At 36.5% G+C, this 23708-nt stretch overlaps 2 protein-coding genes across 2 annotated transcripts; one reads left to right on the top strand and one right to left on the bottom strand.

Annotated features, from left to right (window-relative positions):
• The first annotated feature begins 501 nt into the window (after positions 1 to 501).
• On the top strand, positions 502 to 16077 carry cd4-1 (CD4-1 molecule). Its single transcript, XM_067509883.1, has 11 exons — positions 502 to 590; positions 9266 to 9390; positions 11967 to 12034; positions 12125 to 12274; positions 12356 to 12493; positions 12920 to 13156; positions 13259 to 13636; positions 15067 to 15312; positions 15436 to 15536; positions 15635 to 15678; positions 15897 to 16077. The coding sequence occupies exons 3-11, from the start codon at positions 11980 to 11982 to the stop codon at positions 15925 to 15927; spliced, it is 1380 nt and encodes a 459-aa protein (XP_067365984.1). The 5' UTR covers positions 502 to 590; positions 9266 to 9390; positions 11967 to 11979; the 3' UTR covers positions 15928 to 16077.
• A 315-nt stretch (positions 16078 to 16392) lies between these two features.
• Positions 16393 to 18631, bottom strand: LOC137130129 (C-type lectin domain family 4 member E-like). Its single transcript, XM_067509885.1, has 5 exons — positions 18471 to 18631; positions 18174 to 18368; positions 17870 to 18024; positions 17653 to 17774; positions 16393 to 16734 (listed from the first exon to the last, which is right to left on the bottom strand). The coding sequence occupies exons 1-5, from the start codon at positions 18490 to 18492 to the stop codon at positions 16572 to 16574; spliced, it is 657 nt and encodes a 218-aa protein (XP_067365986.1). The 5' UTR covers positions 18493 to 18631; the 3' UTR covers positions 16393 to 16571.
• Positions 18632 to 23708: the final 5077 nt, after the last annotated feature.

Below are 23708 nucleotides of genomic sequence, written 5' to 3'. Positions count from 1 at the left end.
TTCTAGAAAAGAAAAACACCAGCTTTACAGTAAGTGTTAGTAATACTAATAAAGGTGTTAAGAAAGTAAAGAAGAATCAACATCAAGCAAGACTAGTTGCTACCACATTTGGGATGTTAAGAATAATAATTATGACCTGGTTCAACATAAAGATCTTTTACTTTTATGCCCAAATTAGTTATACGTTGGTACAATGATCTGGCTTCCCCACAACTGGTGCAGTACAGTGCAGGTGTTGATACCAGTGCAGTGCCTGGTGTAAAGAGTAAACACCTGTTAAGCACAAGACCACCAGCAGCATACAGACACTTATATATACATATTCATAAATATTTGAGAGTCAAGGTTATCATATTGTACAACCGAAACCTTCTTAACAAAAGCTCTATGTGGTTAATGTTGTGTGTGTTTGAGAGTAAAATCCAAAATTGCAGTATGTAATCCATTTAGTGCATAACAGAGAGGATGGGATCATAGTGGTGTCTGACTTCCTGTGTATATCTGTGTGTGAGTATGAAAAAGACAGCTGCAGTGCATATGCTCTAACAAGTGTCAGAGCTGAACTCATCGCTGCACTGAGCGCATTACATGTGAGTACTTTTAAACATACTGTGTATGTACTAGGTATACTACTTCTGTAATGCTCATTTAAGAGGTTTTCTTACAGAAAGAAGATATATATGTCAGGATAGGAATATGTCTCTTCACGAGGTGACAAATGTTTCAAATACTGACTAATCTAACAGACGCTGTCTTAGACTCGCTCTTGTACACAAAAGCAAAGGGACATGGGGGACAAGGCTGTAGTACTCGAATCTGGTCTTGTTTAAGGCCCCATTTGTTAAAATGGTTTGTCTCATTACACATATAGACCAGTTGTTCTTGGCCTTAAACTGGTCATGTCTGTGTTGTCTGTATTTTGCGTGACAAACTGGCACATACGGTTTGAAATAACAAGAAGAATATGATCAACCGGAGCATATTCCAGTGTTTTGCTGAAAGTATTGTGATATTTAGCTGATAAAAACACGCATTTGATTAAATTCTGCAAGACCAGGTGATTTCCTCACTCCTTTTTACTAACCTTAAATAATTCTTCAAATATATGTTTCACTATTTGATAATTACCTTGTATTTGACGTGTTGTATACTTAAGTTATGTTTGTGTTGTAGTACAATGACAACCCTTATGGTGATTTCAAAATCTCAGATATGAAATGCCTTAAATAGAATACTCTGTTTCTCTTCTAAAGTATAAACTTATGCAATAACGGCAGCAACATTTTGTGGATCTTCCAAGCATCACCAGTTATGGGTTGCTAAATTTCTGTTAATCTTGCGCAAGCAGTACACAAAATAATTATTCTCTTGGAACAAATCTCTGACAACATACAAAGCTTTAAAGTCAGAACAGTGTACAGGCTTATATTGTTCCTATTAACTGTTGTTGTATTAACTGGTGGCAGCCATTGCTAAGGGACTCAGCTTTGTGTCCTGCACACTATTTATTGTGAACAAATGATTTTTTTTTCAGACTTCAAATTAAAATAATTAAAAGCACAAATAATTATCTTTTGTTCAGAAGAACCTGAAGATATTTCTATTTATAAATCGCTATTTACAGTATATTATTGGCTGCAAATGTTTTCTGCCAAGCCCAGAGTATGCACTAAAAGTTTAAACATTTTCACATAATGGCTTTGTGTTTGTAACTTGGAACAGCTTTAAACTGAAACAGTCACGAGATCTTGTTTTGTTTATGCATTTTAATGCACCTATTGTCTTTGTAAAATTGAATGAAATCTGCCAGTACTGATTGTTTACACATTTATGTTGTGGGTCGACTGAACAAACATCTTTAAATGTGCATAATGCCTTCGAGCTTGGAAGTATACTGCATCGTAACAAATACACACATGCTTATCACAGTCCACATGCTGTATCTGCCATCTTCACTATATAAACATAGCAAAATCTCTCAAAAAATTGGACAGGATGAATAATAATTGGATTGTAAACAGTGGCAGCACAGTGCAGGTATTTTCATTAACTGCAACATTAAACAAAGTTCTGCTTTTATCTAATCTCTCACTAAATAAACATGAAGGAAAAATGTATTTATAGACCATGTTTGGTTCACATTGTCATGTCTAGTTTGCTTTAAACTCACTGACTTTGATCGTTTTCTTTTGTTATACTACTACTAGCAGCCAAACTAGTTTTATTGGTGGAAATTACTTAAGTTGTGTAAAAGCTCTCTTTGGCCTTTTAACATCTTGTTTTAAAGAACAGATGTTACCAATAATATTAACAATGTTTCATTCGCATGTCTCACTAAATCATGGCACCGTGACAGTGAACCAGCAAGCACAATACAAGCACCCTAAAACTAAGACCGCTAAATGGAATTCATCTCTCATTAATTTTAATTTTTTAAAAAAAATATTTTTCTGCTTTGTCATATCAACACATTTGCAGTGAAAACGGCCAATCAGATAACTTCAGATCCCGGAGGTCAAAGTAGTTTGATCACGAAAAAGGCCTAAAACACATTTACCAAACTCTGCTCTCTGCTTTGTCTGGTAATCTCCAGTCAAAGAGATGAACGATTAAGTATTCAAATGTATATTTAAAAAACAATGATACTGCAATGTCAATTAGAAATATCAACATGAGAAATAATTCAGTTTCAGTCAACTCTTTAAAAAGTGTTGCCTTTAAACATATCAAACAGTCTGGACATCACTGACCTGTGACTCACACTACTGCATGATTACTAAGGCACTATAAAAACAGTAGATTATAATATGATATCAGTAATATTACAAACCTGCTAATGGTTGCAGATGCACAAACCATTGCAGGGGTTGTCAGCTCAGTATTACACCTGTCCGTATAAAGTAGTAAAATGATAATGCACCTGCTACTATTTACGCAGGTGCTTGTAGTGTTTCTGCATCGGCCGCTATAGACGAGACCCTGTGTCTATTCGTGATGAAATTATTACCAGATCTTGTCTAATTAGTTTGGAAGAAAATATGACATGTGTTCTGCTTGGGTTAATTTTTTATGCGTACAATTCTCTTTTACAGTGTTTTTGTTCGTTAATATTATTAAAGTTTTTTCTGTAAGTAACATTGAATTTGGGCATGTGCATATGGCATATATCATATGTGGCAGGACAGCGATGCATGCTTTAATTTTGTTGACTTTGGGACATTGGAGTTTGAATGCTGGCTTTCCACTTCATTTTGGAATACCAATTTATCACCGTCTTATAAGTTTAAAGGTTAAATGTGTTTTAAAAATGACAGTAAAAACCTGTAATGGTCTGCCCTGGTTTATGTTACAAGTAAAATATTACTGTTTATCATAGTTTAATATCGGCAGCTATTCATTTACTAATACTTTGCCAGACTATTGGAGCGATATTCTGGTTTGGTGGGTGAGGGGCTTTTTGTTTTTAATCTGTTCAGTGCCATTGAATATGACGGAATGATGTTGCTGGTATTAGTTTGTTAGTCCATACAAACTTGTTGTTTGCCTCAGTGAGGTTCAGGGCTCTGTGGTTTTATCCTAAGACATTGAGGATTATGCACAAATGAGAGCTATTACTCCTACACTGTTCATCCAGTAAGTCCAATAAAACTGAAGTCACCACTTTAAGCTCAGTCATGTTTTATTTAAAGCCTACTCTGAATAAAGCACTAAAGCATCAAAGTATGAATGCTTTACCTCTTCTCTTAGACTTAAGTGGCAAGCAGCAAGTCAGTATGTCTGCCAACAACATTTACATTTATAGGGTGCGTGTGTGATTCTTTCTTCTCTGTAGGCGATTACCAAGCCAAGTGTTTCCCTTACTCTGTTATGAAAATACAATGTTGCACTGGGGGGTGATTTCGTGTGAGACAACAGGATTCCCTTTTCATGGCTATTACTCAGTTCTATATTTCATTTCATTATCAGACACAAATAAACTCTCTCTCTCTCTCTCTCTCACACACACACACACACACACATACACACACACAGAAATGCATGTATTTCATTCAAAATGAAACTGAAATTTCTTAACCAGAGTATGTTCCTCCTTCTTGTATTTCCACTTGGGTTGTCATTCCATCACTGAAAAACATAAGGAACCAAATTCAGGTCAGGCAGTTTAAATTTGGTACCTGAGAACATAATGGCACACAATTTAATCAAGTCTACAATTTGCATTACTTATTATTACTTAAACAAAGCCAAAGAAACACTTTTTATGAATGTTATAGATTAACAAAAAAAGACGCCTTTACATAGTCCTTCAAATTATAATGATCATCTTAGTAGGTGATTTCCCGATCTGTAAACTCCCCTCATGTGTAGCTTCACTTCTACGCAGGTTTCAGTTCAGTTAAGTGCATATTCTGATGTACACAGTACACAGATGTACATGTTTAAGTTGCACATTTAAACTGATCACTGATTGATCACTGACCCCTCTTAGATTGGGACTGTCCATTTTCTTGCTTGATGACATTGCAGTGATGCTTCTCTGCCATTGCTACATGTTTGCTTTGCAACTGTAATTTTAAAGTGCTTAACAAGTAGATGTCATTTCAGTATATGCTAAGGGTGGTGTGCATTTCAACCAGGAAATGAAACATAATGGAGGAGCTGCTCTAAGGGCTGCTACTGTGAGACATGCCGCTGGATGTGTGCACAGTGTGTGTAGAACAGTGGTCATTAAGCAGTGAACTTTAATACACTGCAACTGAGTTTGTCTGTGAATTTATTGATCTCTGGTTTTGCCTTTTATTTGACACAGAACAAGCTACAGCTGCAAGACACATTTCAATAAAATCCAACAACGTCCAATGGATTGGAATACAATCTTTGAAGTTTATCTCATACGGTACTCATAGAGATCTAGTGTAAAACAACTTTTGCGTAATTGTTCCTCCTATACTGGGCATATGGTTAATATAGTGTTATTTGAAGTTCATATGAGGCTTTAGCAGTCTGTGTTAGTCATGAAATAAGTCTCTGCCAAATTCCCTCTTTGTGTTTCTTCATCAGTGTTTTCTTGCTGAGCTGCCGCAGAGGATTAGTAGCATTAAGATTAAGTTCATACACAAAACACAGTAACTGTGGAAATCAAAAATTTGATTTGACTACCTCTGTCTGCTGTTGACCACCTCAAACGTCAGACTATCTGCTGAACGCATTTTTGTACATAATGCCTGAACTTTCTGTCAAACGTTGCTGACACAGAAAAAACTGTAGTGTTTCAATATTCGCTTTAAGACAAACTGGTTTAATTATATCAATCAATTTCTTTCCATAATGTAATTGTCAAATTTATTGTGTAGTGTAGCAGACAAGAACAGTGGTTTACTGTTTAAAGAGGAACAGCGGGTTCAATTTCTCAAACGCTTAAAGCAAAGAAATCATGCATGTGTGTCCAAATCAATTTAAAATTAAAAATAAAGATGTACACTTCCACAATATAACAGTAAACATATATTCTAATACACTAACGACAGTGAATGGGGTGCTGACACTGAAAACTGAATTTAGCTGTTGCATTCCAGGAAAGCCTTTTTGAGACGCAGTCCATCGATGACGTTTGTTCATTTTTGCAACCGTTTTCCACAATAACATAAATGACCAAGTCATCACAATTATTGACAAGGATTTAGTAGCAGTCTTAACTGCACAATCAGTAAATGTAAATACATCTCAGTGGGCGCTCTGGGACTGTACAGGACAGTTTCCATGGTTAACCAACGTCATTAAAATTATCAGCTTAAACCTTATTACAGCCTTACAATAACAGCATGTGTGCTACTCTCTAGCTGAACCATGATGAGTTTTCCTATGCTAAAAATAACTCTGCTTGACACATGTGAAACTGCATTTTTCACAAACATGGCTGAAAATTATAGATGTTCACGTCAACACAATTCATAATGAGCGTGACATGAGCTTGAGTCAAAATCTACACTCACCATAAGAAAATACAAATCATCTATATTTCCATTCTGAGGAAGCGATTAGACTGCAGCCTACAAACAATACAGTAGAAGTTACTAACAACTGAGGTAAATTGGTGAGTGGGAGAGACCGAAAAGAAAGGCAACATTTCTGTCTTCATGTACCGTTTTAGATCTCTGAAGTTTCAAAGAAGTTTGAATGAAGTTCCACTCGTGATGTAACAGACAAAAAGTTTTCAGACATTGAGCAGAATGTCACTTGTTTCTAATTCTCAACCTTTTTTTCCACTGACATTTTGTTTATTTCTGAAACATCAGAACAGTCACACACACTTAAACATTTAGTACAACCTCGGTACCTTCCCACCTTTGCACGACATCCTCCAGTATTTCGACAATCTATCTCACTTAAGTCTAACTTGAAATGGTTATAAAACACAGAAAGTCAGCAAGGGAAACCCTTTGTAGGAGAGAATGGAGGATGAGGAAGGAAGAGATCTAAATGAAAAAAGTGAATCACCCTTCATTCTTGCATGTGGCCCACACTTTTGGTCTTTTTCTTTTTCTGTAATGACACAATGTGGTACACACGCCCTCGTTAGGTGAGTGACTAATGAGGGAGTCCTCACTTTCAGGTGTTTTCCATCAAAATCACAGCTCAAAAACAGTAATGTATCAATCAAGAGAGGAAATCCATTTTAGACCTGTTCTTTGCAATACTTTATATCCAGATGTTGTTTGGGGGAATTTCAGGGTTCACAATGTCTACTGGAAGTAAATGCTTCTGTGTGGCAGCCATAACTTGAAAGTTTTATATTAAGGAGCGAACAAAAGACTTGTTTCAATTCAAGCTCAGAGGGAACAGAAGCAGGTGTGAACCCTTCATGAAGTTAGTACAGAGGCAGGCAGAGAAACCTCAGAGAGACACATGAGACGTGTGTGAGATGTTTGTTTTGTCCTTGTTGTGGTTCATGTCTCTAAACCACCCCGGCAGCATGTTTTTACAGTTCTAGCCTCTTAATTGATGCATGTAGCTGTCATTAGTTAACATGACAAACTCCTATGATTCCTACTTTTAGATTTTTGTTACAATACATCAAATAAAGAGGTTGTCAGCGTCAAATTGCAGTCAAATACACCTCACAACTTCACTCCTTCTGCACATCCGTATTTTAATCACAGATGCATTGAGGATACACTTAAACTCAAATGTCTTGCAAACTTTCTTTCATAAGTGTTTCATCAGGTTCTGCTGAAGTTACACAATGAAATTAAGCCGTATGTGGCCACCGTTTAAGTTACGTGGTTTTTACCTGGCTTTAAACGGGTTTGCAATGTTTTTCTTTTCATTTTTTAAGGCCCAATATAGGTTGTATAGTAACTGTAATATGTTAAGAGTAATGTGTAATACTTCAGACAACAGTAAGACCAGACAGAAAGCCACAGATGTTATATTACTGTTGAATTGAGTGCAGATAACAAACCGAAGCATGTTGGGAGCAGAGATAAGCACAAACAGATGTTTGGTTCTCACACAGGTGTACAGTACATTTACTCCATATGTAGTAGTAGAATTACTATTTCATGAAGAGTGTATTCTGTATAGTACATGTGTTTATATTCTTTATATCAACCAAACTGTAACCCCGTTATTGAAATGAGAAATGAAACATTGATCGGAGATCTGTAATGGTACTTAAACTTGCAGTGCTGCAAACTTTAAATCTTCTTGTGAAAATATGAAAGGATAGGCATTATGTTTTTAATAAATTCTTGATGCAGAATCCATTAAAATCACAAGAGGACGATTAACAAAGAAGTAAAGAAGTAGTTTGTATCTTTATTTAAGGACAAATGTTGCCTGAGAAAGAAGCCTAAATATTTTCAAGCCCCAGCTTTGTTCGTTAAATCAGCAGATTATCCCCATTTGTTTGATTTGATCTGATCAGTTTGTATGTTCTGAATTAAAAAAAACAAAACAACTCATCAATAATAAATTGAAATTACAGCAATGCTGAGCGAAACTATTCAGCTCTTCCACAAGCGCAGGCCAGTTGGTGGGTCTGTGTTTAACAGACTCACGAAGACCAGAATTTATCAAACCCACGTTATTTTAAATTCTAAACTTAAATTCAAACTTTTTTCCACCAAAGAATTAAACATGCCTGTTCAGTTCAATTAGAATAACAAATTATGCATATAAACTTTGATAAGGCCAAAAAAACAAAAAACAAACGTGTCTTGAAAGTTTCTTTAAATAATTCAGTATATAACGCCGTATATTGTGATACATCATAGGTTTGATAAAGTGCTTCGAGAAGCAGATACCAATTATATTCATTCCAGGTTCTTAAACAGCGATGAAAAAGTAAATAATGTAACTATAACAAGTTCCAAGATATATTCCTATATTTTTAGTGTTTGTACATGCGGATGAGAAGCTAGATGAGCGTTTTAAAGCAAAGGTCTTCTTTTTTCTGGACAATGTTTTTTTTTTACTTATCTGGTAAATTATTTTATTTAAACTTTATACAACTGTTATATTAAGTTATCTTGCTGCAAACTTTAGGATCACAAAATAGCTCTCAATGTTTACGAGCATTTACTTGTGCTTGAGCGCATCTACATCTAGCGTTAGCGCAGGTCAGTGACTAAAGAAATCCAAGGAGACATTTCATATAGTTTTCAGAAAGCGACAACAGAGAGATGGTGAAATTTGTCGATAGCTGTGCTTTGAGGTAGAAGTCTACTGATATGTTTATTTCACCATATAGACAAATATGATCAGCAGCTTTCCTACAAATACTTTTTTCTGTTACCGCATCAGGAATTTTTCTGAGTGTTCTTTTCAGCAAATGTTGTATTTTAAATTTGGGTTTATTGGTTTCTTTTTGTGAGGAATTCTTCAGCAGTTCAGGGCTTGAATTTTGATGAACTAATTCTGTATCTAAATCAGTCTGATTATGTGACCTGGGAAAAAAATCAATTGAGCAATTAAAACAATTTAGCCCGTAAGACGCTACCCAGCTATTTAGAACGTGCTAAAGATAGACATTTAGTCTATTAAGGTCCTTCTCATATTTTGAGACTTTTATCATGCAGCAACTCAAATAACAATTTTGCTGTAAGATAAGTTTGTTTTTCTAAACTAAGGGATTCGCCCAAACCTCTTAGGATAGTAAAGGAAGGTTTATTGAAGAGATCTCATTCTCTTCATCGGTAACAACCAATCAAAGATCATTATTCTCATTTGGGGTTTGATAAGCTACTGTGCTTTTGTTTTGCAGACCAATCGGTGGCGAGGGAGGTGCAACGGCATTTAAAACAAAGGCTTGTTTGATAAATATTCAGCATTTCCTCCTGTCTTCGGATCACTCAACACAGAAGGACACTTTGGCACTTAACAACAGTTGTAAGTATACTGTAATTTAAAAAATATATTAGGTAAAAATACTGTAAATATACTAACTATAAAAGCATTTATGGTTTTAGAAACAACATTTTTGAGTCAAAAGCATGAACCTTCGAACAAAACTAAGTATTTGCAAAAAAAGGCACTAAAACCATCATCAACAAACATCCTAAAACAATTTTAGAAAATTTTCATCATAAATCGTTGTCGTTTTAAATATTGGGTTGCATTTGTTGTATTGTTTCTTCGTTGTTTTGCACTTTGCGGAAATGTATTGATGATTAAGCACTGGGCAGTTGACCGGTGCTAAATTGACCGCTACACAAAGACTGCAAATTATACATTTTAAGACCATGGGCATTTTTATAATTAAGGACAACATTTTAGAGTTTTAACATAAACTGGTGCATTTATTTTACATTTACATTACAATTTTGATTCCTGCTGAAACAATGTGAATTTTATCTGTCTCAAATTAACTGAGGAGCAGTTTTAAGAAGGCAAAACACATGTAGGTCAGATGTGGCAAACAACGACAATTTGCAGAAGTGAAAATAGATAGTCTTTAGTGAATTTTAGACTGTGACCTGCAAGTCCTGTTTTTTCATTCTCCTCACGATCTTCACTTATCCACTGCATTTGACCCTCCTCCTCCCCTCCCCCTTCATCTCGTGATGAAGATGAAGGGGGAGGGGAGATGGGGGGTTCTATTGAACCTCCATCCTGACTACAGATGTAATTGCCTGCCTCGGTTTCTAAGTTTAAGCTTTATAGGTGCAATGATTTTATAGGTGCAATGACTAAGCTTTTGTTTTTCATTATTTCACTCTGTTTTTGCTCTCTACTCATACGGCAATCTCTGACCTTAGTTATGATAAATAATGTAGCATTATTTATTTTCTACCAACTCCCATTTGTCAGCTTGAACATCATATTTAAGTGTCAGTCTTACATACTGCAGATACATTTGAGTCATACAGTACATGAACCATTTGCTTTGCGTCTTCTCTCCTTTGCCCACATCATATTAGGTTTTTGTGTTGAATGATTTTCTTCAGGTAACTGACTGATCTGTCAGTGTGAACCATAGGCAGACCGAACCTGTACCTTAACTGTCATGTGTGTAATTGTGAGGCCCCAGCCAAATGATTATAAAGCAGTGATTAATGTTGATATCATTACAATACACAACACTTTGTCACCTTAATACATTGTAAATATTTATCACGATATGGTGCCCATAGGCGGACATGAATCAGGGACATAGTGTTCACGGTCGGCACATTATCCTCTCAGCTGCCAGAGCGCCCTAACTTTAATGTTTCTATGCCACAAATTGTTGCAAAGCTTATTTGTAATAGGTTAAAGGAGGGAAAAAAATCCTCCAGTGGAAATTCATTTGAACAACAATTTGCCAAAATACTGCAAAAATGTAAATAAATACTATTTGTACTTGTAATAACAAGTAATATTTAACCTGCTATTAGGTAATATATTACAAACGCTTACTGTAATGCATTCAATTGTAATGCAAAACACAATAAAAACTTAAATACACCTGTTTTACATAATATTTAACAATTTAATCTTGTTGCCATAAAGTAAGACCTTGACAAATAATTTTTCAGGGTTAATTACTTGCGGTCGCATTTGGCTCATCGCCACTTGCACTAAGACCTGATCTTACGTAATCTGTAAGTCGAGTAAAACGGTCAACATATTATAAACAGTGCATAAGATTTATTGAAATTATATATTTTTACATTTTTATCCCTCATTTTCATTTTACACAAAAATGCTTAAAATTGTAGATTTAAAAAAAAACCATATAGCCCCAATATATTTTCTTCCATCACTATAGAAGCAATAACACAGTAAGCAAAGGATTTTTTGTGCATAATCATGACACACTGTATACGCCATAAAAAAAAAGTGGGGGGAGGGGTTGCAGAGATAATGGAGTGAGACAGGCAGAGATAAAGAGAAACATTTACCTTAAACCACAGTCTAGGTGTGCTGCTGTGTGACTGTGGTCTCTTTTTTTCTCTATTTAAGCGTGGAGAGATCCGTCTTTCGTGGAACAGGAGAGGAAGAGTGGGGGTGTGAGAGACAGAGGGGGAGCAGAGGAGGGGAGGATAGGGATAAGAATCAGCACCTTAACTAAATCAAGGCCCACCACAACCCAGAGTTGCTCTGTGTTTATTCTCTCCAACATTTTTCAGTTTTGTTTTTTTTTAATCCAAAGCCCACCACAGGCCGCCTACTCTCACCTCTCAGAACTCTACATCTTTTATCTTCTCAAATCTCTCTAAATCTGAGACCACCACAAACCCCTCTTTGCTTCCTGCTGAATGGTTTTCACTGCTGTAAAACATTTACAAACGGAGGAGATATATGTTAATGCACAAAATTCATTGAACAATTATTTAACTCTTCAAATTGATTTATTTCTATGTATATGGCCATTTACCAGTTTATTAGGTATACCTGCTTATCTACTCCTAACCAGCAACTCTGCAAGACACATAGCTCAGTAACATATAAAATAATATACTATTATGACTTTTAATTTTCAGACCTGTGACTAAGATGAAGGACTTAATTGAACATGTTGTCATTTTCATCTCTTTGCTTGTTTCAACAAGTAAGTTGCAATTTATTGTATTATCTTATCTTTAGGATATAACCATTTGGTTTTGCGCATTGACCCATCACACCCTTCTCACTCTCTCAGGGGCAGATGAGGTGGTGTATGCACAGGTTGGAGAGCGGGTTACTCTTAAGGCTTCTTTAAACACCCAAAACAAGTATTTGTACTGGAAGTCTGGTAAACAGAATAAACAACTTGCCTGGCGCAATCCCTTGGGTGGAAGTGGCTTGGGAGGTGAGCAATGTATTTGGTTATTCACACATATAATAACATGAAACATTCCATACAAAATAACCTTTTATGCTTGCCTTGCAGAACACATCCCAAAGGGGCAGTATACCTTGTCTGGTGACACACTGATCATCAACAACATCACAGAAGAAGATTTTGGAAATTATATCTGTGAAGTAAAAAATGAACAAACCACCACATATCAACTACTCAGACACAGTGGTAAGAATGAAAATTTGGTGACATATCCAGTTCCCTCATTACATCAATGGCTATTATGCTTTTCGCAAAATACTTGTGTAAACTATAGTTGTCAACAGAATATGTGTGCATTTTTTTAGAGTGTAATTAAGGTTTGTTCTTGTTTCGAAGGCTGTGGGTTTAGCCGCAGAAGCTTTACAACCATTTGGGTTTTTAAAACCCAGTAGAAAAACTCAATAAAACATGGCAGTCTAGCTAAAACAAGGCTGTTTTCTTTGTTACTAAATGTTTAAAATTTTAGGAGACTTTTACCTTCCTAAAACCTTTTTTTAATAAACTATGTTTACTTGTTGGAAATGTACAACCAAATACAATTAAACATACTCAATCATCTCCAACATACAAACCTAATATATTTCTTTAACCTTGCTTTTTTTTCTGTGCTAGTGAATCGCAAGCCACAGTCTCCTCTGCTACCTGGGGATAGACTGTTTCTGTCTTGCGATGCAGATGCTCCTACTGGACATAAGCCACCAGAAATATACTGGGTGAATCCTCAAAATGAGATAATTACAGATAATCTGAAAAATGTAGAAGCCACGAGTGAACACCATGGCCAGTGGACCTGTGTTGTGAAAAACATTAATAAAGAACACAATGCTACAGTTGATGTTACAGTCGTGGGTGAGTTACTGTGTATGCTCACATATGCATTTGTCTACAGTAATCTCATCCTGAAGATGACTTCAATAATAAACCATTAATTGTCTTTTCCTCCTGATTTAGGCCTCTCCCCAGCTCCTTCACATCCTCTGTATACGTCCAAATCGTCACCTCTCACTATCCCCTGTACCACTTCTGTCTCCTGGGAACAATTCAGAGCTAAGGGTTTGCTGGAAGTTTACTGGGAATTTTCCCATAAAGAATCATCAGGTGCAATTTCTAACAGTCGACAGAGGCTCTTCAACCTCTCTCTGGAGGATCGTCTGAGCTGGAAGGAAGACACGCCCAACGGTTTTAAACCTGTAGCAGACCTCCAGAAAGGAAAGCTGTCTCTGACCAGAAAGCAAGGAAGAGAATATGACAGGGGAGACTACAATTGCACAATGAAATTTAAAAATGGTGTCGAACTGATCAGCACTGTGCAAGTAGAGGTGTTGAACAGTAAGTCAAAACAAATTGCTTTGTTTAACCCCAGCTCTCGGTTGCTTTCACATCTTTCATACAGAATTCCATTTGCTTGTTCTTTAGTTATCGCACTGTCCTCATTTATCTTTCTGATGTCCAGTTTCTTTGCCTCTAAATGTCATTCACATTAAACTGGAGAGAGTTGAGTGTTTGCCACCTCCTGGCTCTGCTCCTTTGTACGGTGCAAATGTTTTCATCTCTCTGTCGCAGTTTATTTTAAAGAGTCCCTGGTGTGACGTGTATCTAATTCAGGAGCTAATGCACTTGTCTAGCTTCACTTGTTTTAATAGGGTATAATGAGTCTTCCCTCTGCCAGAAAAGTGTGATAACACAATGAATTTTTATAGGGCGCCATGTTCAGAGGATTTATGATCTAAAACTGAGAGTTCTCATTTGTATCTGAACTATTTTTCTAACCAGGAAGACTAAAAAGACCACCAACCAGATGGATTAATTGAAGTCGGGGTAAATCTCTTGTAGCAAAACGGAGCACTCTGATTTGCTTTTTCAGTCTCTATTTTCCTATGATGCAGTTTTTGTAACCGCTGGAATCAACTCTACCTTCAAACAAAAAAATAAATTCCGTACATTTAAAAACAGAGGACTTATTAAGTAATGTGCTGCGAGTTCATGTAACTTAAAACGTCTCATAGCTAATTGGTTAAATGGCATTTAAGTCAGCATGATATAATTAACAAATGACTCAGAAACCTAATGCCTCAATCTTTACATGCAGATCATACTTTATGTTGCTAATATTTGAATCATTAAAGGCGTGGGGTTAAAAATAGTACAGTTTATTCAGTGTTGGCATCGAGTTAGATGCAAAAAAAAAAATTATATGAATCTCAAGGGAATTAGGTTGTAAAACAAATTTCTTAATTAGTTCAATCTCTCAAGCAACATTATGTGCATCATATTAAGAAGATGCCCTGTGAGAGCACACATTATTAAATTAAACGAAAGACATGTAATTCTATCCTGATAACTTCATTAAGTGCTGCAGCTTGTTATTGTTTTTATTATCGATTAATGTGTCAGTTGTTTTCTTCACTCATAAACACATTAATTTGTTCACAAGATGTAGGAAGATAGTGAATGGTAAATTTATACTCTTCTGTTTGCTGAATCACATTTGGGGAAATTAATTCCGAGAGTTTTAATATCATGGATTAGAATAATTAATTGAAAGAATTGCAACTGCTCAGTAGGCTGACTATTTTTTTGTTATGTACTGTATTACTTTTTTACTTTTTAAAATAAAATAAATAAATATAAACATAAAATATTTTGTCTAAAATGTTGCGACACAGACACACTCATGTTTTCTTATATTTCTGTTTACATTTAAGAAAAAAGTCAAATTAACTCTGCATTTTGTCTGATTTTCTTTGTTCTGTCTTCAGTCATCGCCTCCCCAGGAATAGTCCTAAATTCTGGCCAGGAGCTCAACCTGACTTGCGGCCATAATCTGTCTTCTGACCTCCAACTGAAATGGACTGCACCAAAACAATCATCATATTCAGAATCTGACCCTAAGGGGCCACATTTCACCATCCCGAAAGTGGGCACAGAAGATAGCGGAAAATGGGTGTGTGAACTGTGGCGCAATGACACAAAGCTGACGTCAGATGTGATAAAGCTGAAGATCGGTGAGTGCAGGAAGTGAAAGGAAGGCAGGAAATATGACATGGGCATGACCTTGTGGCTACAGTCCTTTATGACAGGCTCTATGTCGCTCATTCTCTGTACTTGATTGTGTCTGTTGTCTGCAGAGCCGAGACTAAGTGTGTGGATGCTGGTGACCATCTGCAGTGGTGCAGTCATCGTAATCCTCATCCTCATCGTCGTTTTCATCCTCTACAGGCGCAGACAAGTACTGTAAAACCATAATTATTCCTTTGTATTAGAGCACACTGGAGAAACATGTAGCAGAAACAGTTAACTTCTTTCTCTCTTTGTGGCTGACATTAGCGGAAGATGAGACACCTCAGGCATCGACTCTGCCACTGCAAAAAGTACGTATCAACCATTTCCTGGACTGATGAAATGGTTCCAAACACACATTTACACTCACACACTCATCAGCACTGAAATCTCAATAATGCTTTTAGCCATGAGGTGTTTTATGAAGATACAAACATTAATAACAATAATAACAAACATCTCCCGTTTGCTTTTCGTAGCTCTGTTTCTTCCCATCACTCAAACAGACACTTGTGACTTTCTGTTTCAGCCCCAAGCCCAAAGGCTTCTACAGAACATAATATTTCCGAGAAAGACATTTTCACAAGGACAACAACCAACTGAATTTCTGAGCAGAGAAGATGGAAGATTTTTCTGTCATGTCTTCTAAGCTGTGAGGGTCTAAACGTTTAAAACAAAGTTCAGTAATTGTTGAAATGTCAGACAAGAATGTGTTATCGCAAAAATGTATTTTTTAGTTGTACATACAGTATCAGCCAGTTTAGATAGTTTTTATATTTGTAATGTGACATGTAACTGATTTCTTTGTGACCTTTTGTTTCACAGTATTTCCCTATGAACCGCATTTTCCATTTATATATTTGTTAGTGTTTATTGGTGTGGATTATTTATGTTACCCCTGGTTTTCTTCACACTGTTACATTTAGGTGTTTGTATATTTGTTATGTCATATCATGTATGATTTCATGATGTTCTGTAATACTGCATTGAAAAGCTTGACTTCTCGACAAATATTTAGACATATATTATTTGTACACACAGTGATACTTTATTACTTCAAATGAAAGAAAAACCTTTTTAATAGAAGGGTGTGGATTTCTTAAAGGAGAAATAAGCATTTGATATACATGTGCCATGAATTTTTCCAATAATGCATCAGCATCTGTTATTGTTGTCTGAACGTTTTGCAGTGATGCGGTGCAGCTCACTGCGGTGGGACAGCATCCATCTGACAGATGTGCAGATAGGCAAAATTACAGGGAACATCATACCAGCTCTGAGAGTGGCTGTCCACCACTGCACAGTCTTCTCCCTCTTCTCCACCAGACTTGTTGTCATCTGGTTCTGAGCGTAGCTTGTTCCAAAATCTGCGGAGAAAGAAAATCATTTGAGTGATGTTCAGACATTTTTTGCTGTGCACTTAACCACTTGTCGGAAGCATCTGTGCTTAACCTGATTTTTGTGTAGCTACAGCATTTCAATCTCTTGAAAGCTGACTTTGGTGATTGTTAAACTTTGTCCAGGATTTTAGTGTACGGCTAAATATATGCATAACTAATGACATTTACAATGAGCCTCAACTGTGGTTGTGCACAGTGCCAAAAAACTAAGGCAAAAAATTTCCGTCACCAATGCATATCGGCACTTCAGCCCTCCTGTTTAGAATTATTTTTGTACTTTGAGTAAATTTGAGTAAATGCTCAAAATACCACTATGTTAGGGTGCAGCCTCTGACTGTGGACCGGTAAACAACAGTTTTGTTACAGTGACCTTTAGTATCTGTGGCCTGCATGAGTAAATGCACACAAATGACTTTGAGAATTTCCCCCAATGTTTCTTATTTACACTAGATCTGCTCAACAAAGTTGACTTACACACTGAAAATACTCAGTCCTGGCATGCTCAGGGAACCTGACTCATTTGTTTATGAATTCTGTGATCCTCATGTTTGGCAGAATATTCTTTTTCCAAAATAGTAACTTTTATTATAATGCTAACATGAAAATCCAGAAAATAAATCTCGCGTAGGTGTCACACTGAATGCTACCTTTACGGTGAGCGAGACCAAAACCAAAGATTTGTTTCATGTCCTTAACATCAAGGCCTTCTTTTTAAGTCTGTAAATCCTGTATACAGCTCCTTACATAGGCAGCGGCTGCAGTCAGCACTTAGTCATATACAAGGTCTTCAGTGTACACACTTAAGCGTGTGTTTTTTGTACTATATTAATGTAGGGACTGTCATTTTTATATCATCTTATTGTGAGAAGGTTTTTTAATACATACGGGGTTTTAAGTGTTGAGTTATCAACCCATTTCCACTCTCCTTCATTTTCAGCGTCAGTAAGTCCAATCCAGAAGTCTGTGTAAAACCCTCCAATCCTCCTGCTTTCTTTCTCAATAGCTTCCTAAAAAGTGTTGCAAAATAAAATATAATAAAATAAACAAATAAAGAAAAGTACATTTTAAAAAATAATAAAAAATACAGAAACCCTTAGCCTACATGCTGTTCTTCTGTGGTCAAGATGGCAAGATGGCCACCGTTCTCTGTACAGTTTTTTTTACTGGTAACCCAGTCCGACCTGATGCCCCTGCTGATGAAGAAGCATTGATCATTGACCTGAAACCACCCATCAGGACACTGACTGCAGTTGAACACTGTGAGAACAGATGCAGACAGGAAATAAAAGAGAAGTGATCAAACAAAATGAAGACAGCACCATACAGAAAGCTACATAACATGTAGGATTTAACAAATTAGAAATTATCGTCTGTCTGCTGGAGTCTGGAAAGTGGAAGCACAGTACCTGCAGCTGAACAGTTGGCTGCCACCTCGCGGTACTGATTACACAGAAACCTGTAGCGAGTCCTCCAAGTGTCTAGTTTAAGCTTTAGACTGGACAATTCTTCCTCTAGACTGTCTGCAGACTGAGAGGCGGTTTCAGGAACCAACAGGCCGATCACAGCAAAGAGAATAGCAAGGCTTCTGAGTGCCAGGGTGGCTGATGACATAAATGGTAAACAGGGTAAACATGCAGAGCCAACTAAGTGGACATCCAAATAGACACATATTCATTTGAGCATTGTGTATACAGAGGTCTTACCCTTGGATTTGATGAGGTTCATTGTGTCTGTCAGGTTGCAAAATATCACTAATGTTGGCTTCTTCTCTCTCTGCTCAGTGTTTTATATAGCAGTTTGTGTACCAACCAGAAAGGAGTGGAAAGTACAGACAGACTTCAGTTTTCATGACCAATACAATGTGCAAACTCAGATGTTGCAATATCTTGTAGGTAACCCACTGTGTGAGATGAACAAACATTTGATGACGGAGCTCTGGCATCCAGTTCCTGGTTATTTACCGTTATATGAGCAAAGTTCTTTCCCTGTTCCCTTTTTTTTCAAAATTGGCAAAGATGGAGGCCTAAAAAGTATTGATGCTTGCAGATGATACATGATGTGTACACATGTTACAACTTATTTGTATTCTCTTTATCAGAAGAGCTGCAACAGTATCACCTCTAAATCACGCACACACACACACCAGATGTCCCATCTATTCCAACAGGCTGTCAACATTTTTTTTTGATACATGTCCCATTATTTATTATTATTTCTTGCCACCTTAATTCCCCAAAAGTTGTCTGCTCTTCGACTTTACAAGGCTTTGTCATTCTAACACAAGTAAGTAAAGCAGAGGAGGTGTATTTAGTGTTTATCTCTGTGTCTGTTTCAGTGACTAGTGAGTTTACGTTAGTGGTTGCACATCTCATTATTCTGTGGTTTTCTGCACTTTGTCCTTGATTCAGAGCTTGGCCCTTCTTACCTGCTTTACCCTCACAACCTTGTCGCAGCTCCAATGTTATTTTATTTTTTTAATTAATGTCAGAAAGGTGAAGACACTCACCCTGTTTTGTACCACCTGTTCTTAAAACCTTTTTCTTTCAAAAACAAAACAAAATCTCCTTTGTTTAAGAACAATAAACACACTTTTAGTTGAAGGGACACTGTAGTTTAACTGCACATAGTACTTCCCTGTGCTCATTTGTATAACACTGCAGCAGTGTTATAGGCAGATGGGCGGGCCACTATAAATCAACCAGCAGGGACAAATTTAATTTCAAGGAGAAATATTGCTGTTGTGAGAGGAGATATCAAAGCCTTTAGGGATCAGAGGAGTGCAGTATAAAGAGAGACAGAGTGAGAAGGAGTGTTAACAAGGACACCGCAGACATGGAGTGAAGAGAAGCCTACACCAGCCTGCAGGAGGTCACAGATGAGCCAACGCCAGGTGGAAAGAGCAACAGTATTTGTCTGTTTTTGTGGCAAAGATTTGGAACACTACTAAGTATAGTTGTGAAATAATTATTCAGATTTTCCAATAAAGAGAAAATAGCACTACTACTGTAATACTAATACTAATACTGTAAAAGAGTGTTATCAAGGTGAAGTATCACCTCAAGCAGTGCTGCATTATCATGCTACTGAATCTCAAATTCTTGTAAGCATTATTTTCTTTATCTAAAGCAGATTGCAGTGATCTTAATGCAAATTTTATTTCTTATTCTGTGTAAATCGTAAATAAAGGTTTGCAGTGATACAATTTTGATGACAACTTTAACTGTCAAATACAGGAAGCAGAGTAAAGCAAATGTACTTATTATTTTTCAGCACTTCCTGTATGTTTGGCAGCATTGACACAGTGTTATAGGTTATACTACCAGCAGTACTATAACTGAATAGTGCTTCACCTCAATCAGCTACATCAAGATGCTGCTTAAATGCTATTGCAAAAATAATAAGAAAAATTCAAGATTGTAGTAAAAAATATAACTCTCTGACCAGTGCCATTCTGCAAACATAGTAGCCCTGTTTTTTATTCTTTATTGCACTTTGTTGAAACTACTTGTGTGCTTTTACTTGAAAGCATGTTTTTTACTTGTATATTTATATATATGTGTATTTACTTGTAGTATTTTTCAATTGTGGTGTTGCTACTTTTATTCAACAAAGAGCTCTGAAAACCTTTTCCATCACTGGTAAGAACATCTGAGGCCATATGACATCTGTAACATACACATTTACTCAAAAAACTTTTACTATGTTAAAGCTACAATAAAGTTGCACTTTGCAAATTAAGATTTTTTTCTGCAAAACTCCCACAAATTTAGGTCATATAAAATATTGTTAGAGTTGGATTCAATATATTTGATATATCATCTATCTTAGATAATGAAAATCTCTGCACTTTTACTCATATCATGTTTTACATTTACTTGAAGTGTAGCATTTTTAAAGTGTTGCATGCTTAAAAAAGGACTTGAATAATTTGGCCATTGCCTATATGCATGCACGCGTGCACATTTTACTATTTGTGTGTATGGGTAGTGCCATAAAGAGAATATCCAGTCGGCCTAACTTACAGTGGATGTGTTTCTTTGGAGAACAATAATTGTTATAAGGCTAAATTCTGGTCAAATAGTTCTGCTGTACAATCTCCTTTTACTCCACCTCTGCACTCCTCACCACGCCAGAGGATTAGAAATGGTGAGTTGACAGCTACCATGCTGTTTTGTATCTAATCAGGCTCCCGGGGATTGAGGCGGGGTGTTGAGTGTTTGAGAAGACAGGCTCCTCTCCTGATGCTTATTGGCTTTTTGGCCTCCATCTGTGCCAACATGGCATTCACTGAGCTCTGTAAGTATAATAACTGTCTTACAACCTCCTGTGTTTCCTCTGTATCTGTCTGTCTCTCTGTCTGTATGTTTCACTCTATTCCTTAGTCTGGCTGATTATTCTCTGTATTTCAGCTCAGTGTGCTTTTCGACACCTATAATTGGCAATAAAAAAGATGAAGCTCTCTCTCCAGTCCAGTGAGGGTCATGTAATAGAAAAAGCACAAAAGTCTATAATTGTGAAATATTTCTCCTGCAGGGCCAACAGTCTCTGGCAGCTCAGCCTGTTAATGTGCTTGTGAGGACATTCTCATTTAAAACAAACACCACAGGGGCTGTACATGCCTGATATATTAGCCCCCCCCCCAACACACACACACACACACACACACACACACACACACACACACACACACACACACAATCACACACACACACATGCACACACACACACACACACACACGCACACACACACACACACAATCACACACACACTTATGCTATTGAGTCAAATTTTGGAATCTAAAAATGCGTACAGTAAGAGAAAGAAATGAAAAAATAAACATCTAACACTTCATTTGACAGGTGACTCAGGAAAATACTCCACGATACTTGATTGAAAATAAATTATTCAATTCTACTACATGAATATGGCTTAGAGGTAAGCACACGTTATGTAAGTTGGCACAACAAATTGGCTATTGAGTAATATTTCTAAGCCATTGCGTATAGTATAAAGTACAGTATATTTTCAGGGTGGTCCACAAGTTTAAGACCACTTTAAAAATATGAGAAAAATTTCTTGTGGACATGGCAAAAACAGTGGTGTAAGGAGTAATTGTTTACTCAATCTGGTATCAATATATGTTTTTTTGATTATCATATCTTCTAAATCAATGGTTACGTATTGTAACCCCAGATTATATGACTATGTTACGCAGCCCTAGGAAATAGAACTAATATCCTGTTTGGTACTGCTGGGTAGCTATTATTATACCATATTTTGTGTTACAACTTTGAATCTAAAAATATCTAAGCATGAAGTACCAGAAAATGGAAATACTTGAGTAAAGTAGAAATACCTCAAATCTTTATTTACAGTACAAATTTACTAAGCATTTTACTTAAATGCTTAGTAAATGTATTAAGTACTTTACTAAGGATTTTAAAGAAAATTATACAACATTTAAAATGAAGATAAAATGTTTAGGATTGAGGGTCAGAAACATGCGGCACTGACAGTGTTAATGTCTTCACAAGAATTCGATCTTGTGTTTTATCCATTAAAACAGGTGTTCAGATGGCACTCGCTGACTAAGTCTCTGATGAGTCATCCACCTTGCAGCTTTTGCTCACCTGTTGTAAATATAGCTGAGCCTTTGCCTGTTCAGCAGAAAAACTGCTTACTGAAAATCATTGTGAAATATTTCTGTGAATGTATGTCAAATTTTTAAAAACAATCATAAGAATGTTTACATTTAGCCTTATTACTCTTGCACCTGCACCCGTGTTATGACGTCAGCAGAAATCAGGCAAAAGAACAAATTATTCACTAACCACAGTGAAACGGATGGCAGTTAATTGTGGTTAAATAAAACTGTAAACATTAAATCGAATAGGCTAACTACAGTAAGTGCCTGACGTTTATTTCCCATGAACCTTACCAGACATTAAACTTTAAACTCATTCTGAGATGTTGTTTTTGTCTGATTTAATTATGACTTTGTCTCTTAATGAATTTCAAGTCAGCACATGACCATAATCTGTATTAATGACTTATACATTGCATCAGTTTGTCTTAGAAATTATAACAGAAATCATTTTATAATGTTTTAGTGGGCAAAGGGGAAGTGGAAACATAAACAGAGGAAACACAAATGCAGAAAAATATCTGGTAATGAAACCAGAGTAAGTTCACATTGTAAATGATCATTACTTTCAGCCACAAGTGAGCTCATATAAACCCAATTATTTCAGCAACAGTAGCAAGAAATTCTTACAGAGATTGAAAGACTGTACAAAAGACCATATGTTTTAAGAATGAGAATTTAGTGAGAAACAACTGCACGACAATATAATAGTTTTTAGTTTTACAACATCATTGGTCCTGACTACAACAGCTCCTCTAATCTATAAATTAATTGCAATGAAAATTGGTACAAGATTAATACCCCCCCTCCTTGATCTTCTTAGTGACTAAAAAGCCAGATCCCTCTGTCTTGGACTATCCACCTCTTGGGTCTGTATGTGTTTAACAATGAATTTGGAACAGAATGCTGCACCTGGTTGTGTAAGGCCAAACTGCCCTGGGACAAAGATGACCAAAGACAGATGCCAGGATGTAGATAAAGCCTTTTGTGATCCTTATTTCCTGCGGTTTTTGATTTAAAGATGCCCTCATACTACTAACTTGGTCTCTCTCTCTCTCTCTCTCTCTCTCTCTCTCTCTCTCTCTCTCTCATTATGAGTTAAGTACAGTTAGTGTCCTGAAGGATGGTTTCATATCAGACATCAGTGTTATTATTTCAGCAGTGAAGCTGGCTGAAGAGCAGAGACAGCTGTGAAGACAGGAGCACTCATCTTTCCTTCACATAATGGAAGAATGAGTGTGTGTGTGTGTGTTTGTGTCTGTGAATGTATCAAAACACTTCACAGACAGAAATGAA

The sequence above is a fragment of the Channa argus genome, chromosome 7 (genome assembly GCF_033026475.1).
Source record: "Channa argus isolate prfri chromosome 7, Channa argus male v1.0, whole genome shotgun sequence".
Taxonomy (NCBI): Eukaryota; Metazoa; Chordata; class Actinopteri; order Anabantiformes; family Channidae; genus Channa; species Channa argus.
Note: the sequence above shows the minus strand (reverse complement) of the source record. Positions and strands in the feature narration are given on the sequence as shown.

Coding starts and splice junctions, on each gene's coding strand:
- cd4-1 (XM_067509883.1), top strand. CDS start 11,980: ATGAAGGACTTAATTGAACATGTTGTCATTTTCATCTCTTTGCTTGTT. Junction 12,494..12,919: donor TCAACTACTCAGACACAGTG/GTAAGAATGAAA, acceptor TTTCTGTGCTAG/TGAATCGCAAGCCACAGTCT. Junction 13,157..13,258: donor AGTTGATGTTACAGTCGTGG/GTGAGTTACTGT, acceptor CTCCTGATTTAG/GCCTCTCCCCAGCTCCTTCA.
- LOC137130129 (XM_067509885.1), bottom strand. CDS start 18,492: ATGAACCTCATCAAATCCAAGG. Junction 18,369..18,470: donor GAACCTCATCAAATCCAAGG/GTAAGACCTCTG, acceptor TTATGTCATCAG/CCACCCTGGCACTCAGAAGC. Junction 18,025..18,173: donor AGCCAACTGTTCAGCTGCAG/GTACTGTGCTTC, acceptor CTGTTCTCACAG/TGTTCAACTGCAGTCAGTGT.